This window comes from Cyanistes caeruleus, chromosome 24 (genome assembly GCF_971803275.1).
Source record: "Cyanistes caeruleus chromosome 24, bCyaCae1.hap1.1, whole genome shotgun sequence".
NCBI classification, from domain to species: domain Eukaryota; kingdom Metazoa; phylum Chordata; class Aves; order Passeriformes; family Paridae; genus Cyanistes; species Cyanistes caeruleus.
Window position 1 is genome coordinate 6,169,664 of NC_141724.1, and position 10,301 is coordinate 6,179,964.

Genomic DNA, 10,301 nt, shown 5'->3' on the forward strand with positions numbered 1-10,301 from the left:
GACTGTGGCCCTTGTTCCCCCAGGACTGGGAGCAGGCCCAGGCAGGTGGGGTCCTGGCCACGGGGCCTCACGCCTTCGACAGCGACCCCGACATCTCCGACATGGATGAGGACGACCGCGAGACGCTGTTCAGCTCCATGGATGTCCTCTCTCCTGGTGGGCATTCAGATGCTCAGACATTGGCCATGATGCTTCAGGAGCAGCTGGATGCCATCAACGAAGAGATCAGGTATCACCATGGCCAAAACCCACCACTGCCCTGTGCAGAAATGGCTCCAGGGGGACAAAAAACAGCCAGGAGACTCTGCTGCTAAAACTGGGGCCTTGGTGCGTCTTCAGCCAGGGAAGTGGCTCTAGGACATCCAGCCACAGGGCTTGGTCCTTCCTGCCGTGTCTCCCTGTCCCTCAGCTGCACCAGTGCTGGCTCAGAGGGTCATTATTTCAAAGGATCATTATTTTCTATAAAATCTTTTATGGATATTTAAAGGAATCGGGGTGTGTCCCAGCTCTGGTTCTTAAGGATCCTGATGGATCTTGCTGCCATTGCTGGAAATCAGGGGTTGAGGTGCAGCACCAAGGTGCATTTCCCCAGGGCAGAGGTTCTGTGTCCCTGGGAAGATGGGGAACCAGGAGCCCTGAGCTCTGCTGCTCCCCCAGGATGATCCAGGAGGAGAAGGAGTCCACGGAGCTCCGCGCAGAGGAGCTGGAGACACGGGTCACGAGCGGCAGCATGGAGGGCCTGAACCTCACCCAGCTGTGCAAGAGGGCCTCCATCCCCACCTCTCTGACAGCCCTGTCCCTGGCCAGCTCATCCCCACCGCTCAGCGGCCGCTCCACGCCCAAGCTGAGCTCCCGCAGCGCCGCGCAGGACCTGGACCGCATGGGGATCATGACGCTGGTGAGGAGCCGGAGGGGCCGGGGCTGGCGGGGGGGTCTGGCTGTGAGGTGGGAGCGATGCCCAGTGTCCACACGGGCCTGTGGGGGGTGTGGGACAACGGGGTGCCCATGTTTGCTGTCTCCAGCCTGGCAGCCTGGCCCTGGGACTGCTCTGGGGGCGTGCTCCATTAACTGCCCCCTTTCTGTGTCTCTCTCGCTTTCCCCCTTGCAATCAGCCCAGCGACTTGAGGAAGCACCGGAGGAAACTGCTAGTGAGTGGCTCCCATCCCGTTGGTTTTTGTCCAAGCCCTTTTTCCAGCCTGCTCCTGGCTTTGTCCACACCAGGTCAGGGTGCAGCAGGCGCGGGATGGAGCTGGGGACCCCAGGGATTCAGCAGGAGGATCATGGGGATCCCGAAAGGTGCTTGGACGTATTCCCACCAGCAGCCTGGGGGGGCTGGCAGGACGTGGGGAGGTTCAGAAAGCCACTGGGTCCTCAAACACTGCGTCCCCTCTGGCAACAGGGTGTCCTTGGGACATTTCCATCTGTGCTTCTCAGAGCCCTCTGATGAGGACCAGCAGTTTCTGTCCCCGCACCCTGACCTGGACCATGGGGCTGCATCCTCTCACCCCCATTCCCAGGATCTCAGCCATCCTGCCACATCCTCCCCATCCGCTTGGGCAGCTGGAGCCATTGCCAGAGCTCTCATTCAGGCCATTCCTGGAGCGTGGCAAAGCCCCAGGCCTCTGGTGGCTCTTTTGGCCATGCCTCCATGGAGCAAGAGAGAGGCAGGCAGCAGGGCAAGGATGGAGCTGGGCTCTGGCCTCCCACCCTCACGGCCTCTCCTCTTGTTCAGTCGCCTGCAGCTCGGGATGAGAGCCGGGAGGACAAAACCACCATCAAGTGTGAGACGTCCCCGCCGTCGTCACCCAGAGCACTGCGGCTGGAGAAGCTGGGCCACCCTGCCCTGAGCCAGGAGGATGGCAAGAGGTGTGTGGAGACCCTTGGCATCCCACTTGAGGGCATTCCTGGGGCACACGTGGCATGTGGGGCGGGCTGGGGTTTGCCACGGCTTGTGCCCTGCTCGAGAATAACCTAAAGGCTTTGCTCTTCCTCTCCCTCCTCCATCCCCAGCTCACTGGAGGAGCAGGCCAGCAATCCCAGCAGCAGCCAAGACTCCTTGCACAAGGGTTCCAAGAGGAAGGGGATCAAGTCTTCCATCGGGCGCCTGTTTGGGAAGAAAGAGAAGGGTCGCTTGATCCAGCTGAGCAGAGAAGGGGCCACGGGGCAGGGTCTGTGAGCAGCCCTGTCACTGTGCCAGGCTCCCCACACCCTCTGGCTCTGTCTGCCACTGGGGACAGGGCACTGTCTGGGGTGACGGGGAGGGGCAGGGACACCTCCTGCTGGTTTGGGGGTGTTGGCAGCTCCAGGGAAGATGGAGCTTAGTGTTTGCTCCCCTTGGCCTCTCTGGCCTGAGCATGGTGTCATCTTAACGCTCTGTCAGAGCTGGGGTGTGGACAGTGACCTGTCTGTCATGTATCTCATCTTCAGTGTCCCCAAATCTACTTCCCTCCCTATGGATTTTGGTAGGAACTGATTTTCCACTCCTAAATCCTTTACTGCTTCCATGCTGAGCATTGTTGGACTCAGTGATCTGCCTGTGTCCCTTGCAAAGGGACTGTTCTGTGACTTTGGGATTCTGGGATTTGGAAACCAGGAGGGATGGCAGGAGGGGGTCTGCTCGAGCTTCTGAGGGAAGCAGGGGGGCATGGGGCAGGCTGCAAAGGGACACTCACCTCCTGTGCTGTCACTGTGTGTCCCCCTGGTGTGGGGACATGCCCACACCGGCCCTGGGGGAGGTCACACTGACCTGAGGGTGTCTTGCTTGCCCAGCAGTGCTGCTGACTGACGTGGAGGGAGGCATCCAGGACCCCCTGGGACTGGGCAAGCTGGGGGCTCAGGCCGAGAAGGACCGGCGCCTGCGGAAGAAGTGAGTGAACTTCCTTCTGTACCCCAGCGAGAAACTGATCTTCTGGGAAGCCGTGGCACAGGATTAGGAACTGCTGGGAACTCTCACCTTCACCCTCCCTTGGGCCTTGTCACTTCCTTCACAGATTTGTCTCCAGCTGCTCCCTACTGCCCAGGGCCCATTCCCTTCCAGGAACTCTCCCTTCCCCACAAGCCCCCATAAATCACTTTTCTGCTTCTGTTCCTGCCAGGCATGAACTCCTGGAAGAGGCTCGGAGGAAAGGATTGCCCTTTGCCCACTGGGATGGCCCCACTGTTGTGTCCTGGCTGGAGGTGCGTGCCCATGGGTTGTCCCCATGCTGTCCCCACAAGTGTGTGCGTGCCACCATGTCCCACCGTGCTTGGTCCATGCTCATGTCTGGGGCCTTCAAATCCTGGGAGAGATCCCTGGATCCCTCAGAGCCCGTGGAGCTGTGGTTTGAGTAGAGCTTTGGGTTTGAGCACAAGTCTGATGAGGAGTGTCTGAGGAAGCTGGGGGGGCTCAGCCTGGAGAAAAGGAGGCTCAGGGGGGACCTTGTGGCTCTGCACAACTCCCTGCCAGGAGGGGACAGGCAGGAGAGGTCGGGCTCTGCTCCCAGGGAACAGGGACAGGACAGGAGGAAACGGCATCGAGCTGTGCCAGGGGAGGGTTGGGTTGGGTTTGGGGAAAAGTTCTTCAGTGAAAGAGTGATCAGGCCCTGGCACAAGTGCCCAGGGCAGTGGTGGGGTCACCATCCCTGGAATGTTTGGAAGATGTGTGGATGTGGCACTTGGGACATGGGAAAGTGGTGAATGCAGCAGTGCTAGAGAAATGGTTGGAACTGATCTTAGAGGGCTTTTCCAACCTTAATGATTCTATGAAAAGCTCCATGGGTGCACCTTCCCTGTGCTGTGCCCATCAGGCACAAGGATGCCCACAGGCCACCTCTGCAAGGTACAACCAGACCCAGAACCCCACGTGGACATTCAGCTTCGATACTGGGCTCTGGAGAGGGTGGCCTTGCCCCTGGCACAGGAGCCAGGGTGGCAGTGCCAGGCAGTCACTGTGTCCCTGTCCCCAGCTCTGGGTAGGGATGCCAGCCTGGTACGTGGCTGCGTGCCGGGCCAACGTCAAGAGCGGGGCCATCATGTCAGCCCTGTCGGACACCGAGATCCAGCGGGAGATCGGCATCAGCAACGCCCTGCACCGCCTCAAGCTGCGCCTGGCCATCCAGGAGATGGTGTCCCTCACCAGCCCCTCTGCACCGCCCACGTCCCGCACGGTGAGTGCCCCTCACCCCCTCTGGCAGCCTGCTCCTTCCCTTAGGAGCACTCTGTGTCCTCTCATGGGCTGCTCAAACCACTGGACACTCATTCCCCACTCACATGGGCTTGTCTGCAGAGGCCAGCCCTGCAAAGAGCAGAACTCAGGGCCTGGCTGCCCTGGAGAGGATAAAACTCCATCCAGAGAGCAAAAATACAAATGTTCCTGAGGCCAGCTTGGTTGCACACAGCCTCTCTCCCAATAATTTCAACACAAGCCTTTTCCGTCTGAAATTCCTGGGGCAACTGAGAGCAACTGCAGATCCCTGCCCTTGGCTGGATGGAGGGATTGTGTCTTTTGCTGGTCCCCAGAGGCATTGAGGGGTGGCCAAGTAATGCCAAGCCATGTGTAGACCTGCACCTGGCAGAAGGAAGGCTGCTGTGTCCCCCTCAGATGACTGTGTGATGGGGATAGGCCTGCAGGCTCCTTGAGCATCAAAGTGCAAAGGGATCTAAATGAAGGTCCTTGCTGTGCTCTCTGTGTGTGGCTGCATGCACAGCCCAGTGGGGTGTCCCCAGGACAGTTCTAAGCACAGGGTGGTCTGATCCTCCACCAGCCAGAGCTGGGCTTGATTCCAGCACAGCTGGTGCTGACAGAGGGTGGACATGAGCCCAGGTGTGCTCAGGTGGGCAAAAAGACCAAGAGAACCTGGGCTGTCCCAGCACTGTGGTGGCAGCAGGCCCAGGACAGTCCCCATTCCCTGTGCTGACACTGCTGGGGTCACACCTGGAATCCTGGGGGAGTTCTGGGCACTTCGTGAACAGAGACCTGGAGGGGCTGGAGCATGTCCAGAGAAGGGAATGGGGCTGGGGAAGGGGCTGCAGCAGCAGGAGCAGCTGAGGGAGCTGGCGGGGCTCAGCCTGGAGGCTGAGGGGGGACCTTGTGGCTCTGCACAACTCCCTGCCAGGAGGGGACAGCAGGGGAGGTCAGGCTCTGCTGCCAGGGAACAGGGGCAGGACAAGGGGAAACAGCCTCAAGCTGTGCTGGGGGAGGTTCAGGCTGGATATTGGGAGAAATTTCTTCCTGGAAAGGGTGGTCAGGCCCTGGCACAACTACACAGGCCAGTGGTGGGGTCACCATCCTTGGAAGTGTTCAAAAAATGAATGGATGCTGCACTTGAGGACATGGTTTAGTGCTGAACACGGTGGTGGTGCTGGGCTGAGGGCTGCACTTGATGATATTTCAGCCTTAATAATTCTGTGATTCCGTGACTCCATGGTGGTGGTGAACTGAGGCCATGTTTCTGTGCTGGTTTGCTCTGACCCCTCTGCTCTTCCCTGCAGTCCTCTGGAAATGTCTGGGTCACCCATGAGGAGATGGAGAACATGGCAACTTCCACCAAGACGGTGAGGCTGGGCAGCCCCGGGGTGTTAGGGCCTGAGCAGCTCCAGGTGTGTTAACCCAGAGGGAAGGGGATCCCTCACATGTCAGCTCTTGGCCAGCACCCTGCAGCTCTTTAGAAACCCTCTTTCAACCTTTAATGTCCCAGCAATTTCTAAAAGTGTCTAAAACCCTATCAGATTTTTTCTCTTGTGGAAACCCCACTGGGTTTCTAGAGCAGAGGAGCTCTGGCTGTTTGGGAGTTCAAGACAAAACCCAGGAGTGATCTCATGACACGTGAGATCCCCAAGTCATTCTGCACCCAAGGAAGGCTCTAATCCCCCACTGACCTCAGCACACCCAAACATTGTCCCCACCATGTGTCCCTGCCACTGCTGACAGCTTGGGCTCCCGTGCAGGGATGTGTCCATGCTCCCCAAAGCTCTGGCTCCTTTGGAGAGATGGATTCCCTGTGGTTGGAACCTGATCACCCCTTACCTGTGTCTCAGAGCAGGGCAGCCTTCTGGATTGTGTGGGAATTGTGTGTCCAGGGCCAGGCTGGAGCACCCTGGGGTAGTGCAAGGTGTCCCTGCCCATGCCAAGGTGACTTTAATGTCCCTTCCAATCCAAACAAGTTTGGGGTTTTTGAAATAGACATTTTATTAAAGTTTTGTTGAGTAGCAGGGATGTGCCACTGTCCCTTGGCAAGTCCTGTGAGACTGAGGAAAACCAGCATGGGTTGGCAAAGGAGGAAATGGCTACAAAATCAGCTTGGGCAGGCCCCTGTGGGTTGCGACAGATGTACTAAATCTTAATTCTCTTTCATCCATCTCACCTGGGAAGATCTGAGAACTCTCCATGTTTCCCAGGGAAGATGGACAAGCCCCAGGGTTGGTGCCAAGTCCAGCCCAAGCCTCATCATATCCTCACTTCTTCTCCTCACTTCTTCTCCTCACTTCTCCTCCTCCTCCTCCTCCTCCTCCTCATCCTCCTCCTCCTCCTCCTCCTCCTCCTCCTCCTTTTCTCCATTCTGTATTCGTGGTTAGAGATGGGGTGGGAGCCAGTGAGGTCAGGGTGTCCCCAGGGTGCTGGGGACGAGGCTGAGGTCCCCACACTGTCGGAGTGAGCCGTGTCCCCTCGTGTCCCTCTGAGGTCCCCCAGGGGTGCCGTGCTCGGTGCCCTGTTGTGGTCAGGGCCAGCAGGTACTGACTGCACTGTCCTTTCTGTTGACATGCTGCGTGTGTCACACGTAGGACACAGAGGAAGGCAGCTGGGCACAGGTGAGGTCCCCGGGCCACCCTTGTCCGGGGGGGTGCATGGGGCGGTCGCGGGAGGAGCTGGAAATGTTTGGGGCAGTGATGTTCACTGAGGCCTTGGGGGCTTTACCTGCACCCCATGGCTGCTCCTCTGGGCCATCTCTCGGGTACAGGATGTCCTCCTGAGCCCTTTCTGCTCCAGGCAGTGGCTTTTCCTGGGACCTCTGTGAGATCCAGAGCCTGTGTTAAGAACCCCCACCTGTGTGACCACCCTGCATGCGGGCAGGATTCCAGCTGCACGTTTACTTTTTCACCTGTTTTGTAGCCCTGAGTCCATAGAGATGATTTTTATGAACCAAAAAGGTGGGAGGAAAGAGTCCTGCTTGGATCCATCTCTTCTGGTTTTATCCCTCTTAAATGCTTTACTTTCCTTCTGGTGGATTTTAATTCATTTTCAGACCCAAAATCAGTTTGCAGTGGAAGTGAAAGGGTGGGGTCTTTTCCCAAAACCGACCTTTTTGTTTGTTTTGAAGTCATAAAATAGAGATTATTGAAGTAGAGATTCTTAAAAATGAGTTGGGAATGCACTGGAACTTGTTTCTCAGTTGTTTCCTCTTTCAATGAATGTGATTTTTCTGGAGGCAGCTGCTCATAAAGTCCAGTTGTTCCTTGCCAATACTTTTGGCCACTGCTTTGTTTCCTGGGGGGGCATGAGCAGGACACAGATCATGGCCAGCAGGACTGTTCCCCCCAGCTCCTTTAGTACCACCCAGGCCTGGAGCCTCAGGACAGTGACCCTCTTGGGCTGTCACTGATCTCCTGGGGTTCTGCAGCTCCACCAAGCCCTGGGTTCTCGCCAGCTTCTCCATGTGCCTCTCTGCAGACCCTGGCCTATGGGGACATGAACCACGAGTGGATTGGGAATGAGTGGCTGCCCAGCCTGGGTCTGCCCCAGTACCGCAGCTACTTCATGGAATGCCTGGTGGACGCGCGGATGCTGGACCACCTGACCAAGAAGGACCTGCGGGTGCACCTGAAGATGGTGGACAGCTTCCACCGGTGAGTCCTGGCGCCTGCAGCTTCCTAGTGTGCACATGGAGCAGAGGGTGGGGGATTTGAGGGATTCTCCCCTGTCTTGGGCAGTCCTGGATGGCTCTTCCAGGCTGGACTCACCACCCTCAGCTGGGGCAGCTCTTACAGGCAGAAGTTCTCTTTCACCTCACTCCCTGCTGCAGAATGACAGAGGACCAGGCCTTCCCCTGGCTGTGGAGCAAACTGTGGGCAAAACTTCAGGCTCTTCCTACTTGGTGCTCCACTGCTGCCTGCCAGCAGCCCAGTGGAGAAGGCTGTTCCAATCCCAGCCATGGCATCCCCTGCCATGGGGTCCCACCCTGACCCATGGACCTGTCAGCCTGGAGCAACCTCCATGGGCTGGTTCCCCTGCCCCTCTCCAGCTACCAAGGGTGAGGATCATTTGGATCTGTGCACTCTCAGGCAGCTGGAACAGGCTCAAACTGATGGGGTGGGAATTGACATGGAAGGGAGAGGACGTTCCCCATTTTCCAGCTTTGGGTTGTGTCTGTCCTGACCCATCCCTGACCTTGGGTGTGTGGGGAGCATGCAGAGAGGGTCCCCCCAGCCAGGTGTCCTGGAGGGCTGGGAGGGACCTCTGGTGTCCCCTGTGTTGTTGCAGCACCAGCCTCCAGTACGGCATCATGTGCCTCAAGAGGCTCAACTACGACCGCAAAGAGCTCGAGAGGAGGCGAGAGGAGACCCAGCATGAAATCAAAGGTCAGCACCCCCTGTCCCACTCCAGAGCAGGACAAGATACCCAGGGCTGGTCTCTCTTCCATCTCTTATTTTTAACCCATTATTTGAGCCCACAGGGCTGTTCTCCTGAGGGACCTCCCTGCTGCTCCCAGTGTTTTATCAGTTGACCCCAGGCAGGCATGAGGAGGGAGCAGGGGAGAGCAAAGATGCAGCCTGAGCATCCCGTGATCTTCTCTGCCCATTTCACTACTCAGGACATCCCCAGCTTGCTCAGCCTCCCCTTCCTTGTCAGTGTCCTGAGATTCCCTGTGCATCTGGCTGCTGCTTGGATTACATCTCATTATTGATAATGCCCCTAATTACATCAGCAGCCGTGGGTTCTTAAGATTACTTTTCACAGTTGTTTTCTGCCTGTTATTTCAGCTTTGAGCTTGGTAAATTGAACTGAGCTGTTCATGGCACTCGAGCTCCTGGTTTTACTGCTGGCTTGGGAAGGAGAGTCCCAGGATCATCCTGGGGCAAAGGGAAAGGGCCTCAGGACATCCCCAGAGCTCCTCAGAGCCACGAGTGTGGTGAGAGGTGGCCCTGAGCCATGTCCTTGCTGTCGTGCAGATGTGTTGGTGTGGACCAATGACCAGGTCATTCACTGGATCCAGTCCATCGGGCTGCGTGAGTACGGGAACAACCTGGTGGAGAGCGGAGTGCACGGGGCCCTGCTGGCCCTCGATGAGAACTTCGACCACAACAGCCTGGCCCTCGTGCTGCAGATCCCCACCCAGAACACCCAGGTAGGAGCAGGGTCCTTGGGGGATTTTGGAGGAGAGTGGCCATTGTGGGACACGGCTGTGGTGTGACGGCACCAGTGTCACCAGCTCAGCTCTCCCTTTCAAAGCAGAGCTCTCCTATGGCACAGGGGGGCTCTTTCTGTCACACTCAGGCTTTCCTAGGATGGAAGTTTGGCCTGGAAGCACATTCCCCATTGATGAGGCATAATAATCTTTTTGTTAATTGCAGGCTCGACAAGTGCTAGAGAGGGAGTTCAACAACCTGCTCGCCCTGGGCACGGACCGGAGGCTGGATGATGTGAGTGCCAGACCTCTCCATATCCTGGGACACTGGGGAAGGACCTGGGGGTGTTGGAGGATGAGAAGCTCAGTGTGCCCCGGCCATGTGCTCTGGCAGCCCAGAACCCCACACTGTGTGCTGGGCTGGTCCCCCAGCATGGGCAGCAGGGCAGGGGGGATTCTGCCCCTGTGCCCCACTCAGGTGAGACCCCACCTGCAGAGCTGCCTCCAGCCCTGGGCTTCTAGCACAGGAAGGACGTGGAGCTGCTGGAGCGAGTCCAGGGGAGGTGCTCTGGGGCTGGAGCTCCTCTGCCATGAGCCCAGCATCCCTTGGAGTCTTTACTGGGAATTCTGTGTTGATATCTCCAAGGCATCAATGTTTGCAGGCAGGCTGTAGAGAGGAGACATGAGCTGGAAAGGATCCAATGCCATGGGATCCCAGCAGGATGTCCTGTGTCCATGGCCTAGTTTGATCCCCCACCTTGCTGGAGCTGGTCACCAAGGACAGGTGTTAGCTGTCTCCAGGGGCAGGAGGGGCTGGCACTGACCCCGCTGTTCCCAGCAGGGCGATGACAAAACCTTCCGTCGGACGCCGTCCTGGCGCAAGCGCTTCCGCCCGCGGGACGTGCACAGCATCAACCTCCTGAGCGGCTCTGCTGAGACCCTCCCCGCCGGCTTCCGTGTCACCAGCCTCGTGCCACTGCC

At 57.9% G+C, this 10,301-nt stretch overlaps 1 protein-coding gene across 1 annotated transcript in view; it reads left to right on the forward strand.

The window, feature by feature from the left end:
* Positions 1 to 10,301, forward strand: part of PPFIA4 (PPFI scaffold protein A4) — a 56,401-nt gene that overhangs the window by 45,667 nt on the left and 433 nt on the right. Inside the window, exons 15-29 of the mRNA XM_086861557.1 lie at positions 24 to 229; positions 658 to 898; positions 1,113 to 1,148; positions 1,733 to 1,866; positions 2,011 to 2,168; positions 2,773 to 2,866; positions 3,096 to 3,177; positions 3,945 to 4,145; positions 5,470 to 5,532; positions 6,760 to 6,786; positions 7,646 to 7,821; positions 8,456 to 8,553; positions 9,145 to 9,320; positions 9,547 to 9,615; positions 10,162 to 10,298. Of these exons, the coding sequence (XP_086717683.1) occupies positions 24 to 229; positions 658 to 898; positions 1,113 to 1,148; positions 1,733 to 1,866; positions 2,011 to 2,168; positions 2,773 to 2,866; positions 3,096 to 3,177; positions 3,945 to 4,145; positions 5,470 to 5,532; positions 6,760 to 6,786; positions 7,646 to 7,821; positions 8,456 to 8,553; positions 9,145 to 9,320; positions 9,547 to 9,615; positions 10,162 to 10,298 (1,898 nt within the window). The remainder of the gene's footprint in view (positions 1 to 23; positions 230 to 657; positions 899 to 1,112; positions 1,149 to 1,732; positions 1,867 to 2,010; positions 2,169 to 2,772; positions 2,867 to 3,095; positions 3,178 to 3,944; positions 4,146 to 5,469; positions 5,533 to 6,759; positions 6,787 to 7,645; positions 7,822 to 8,455; positions 8,554 to 9,144; positions 9,321 to 9,546; positions 9,616 to 10,161; positions 10,299 to 10,301) is intronic.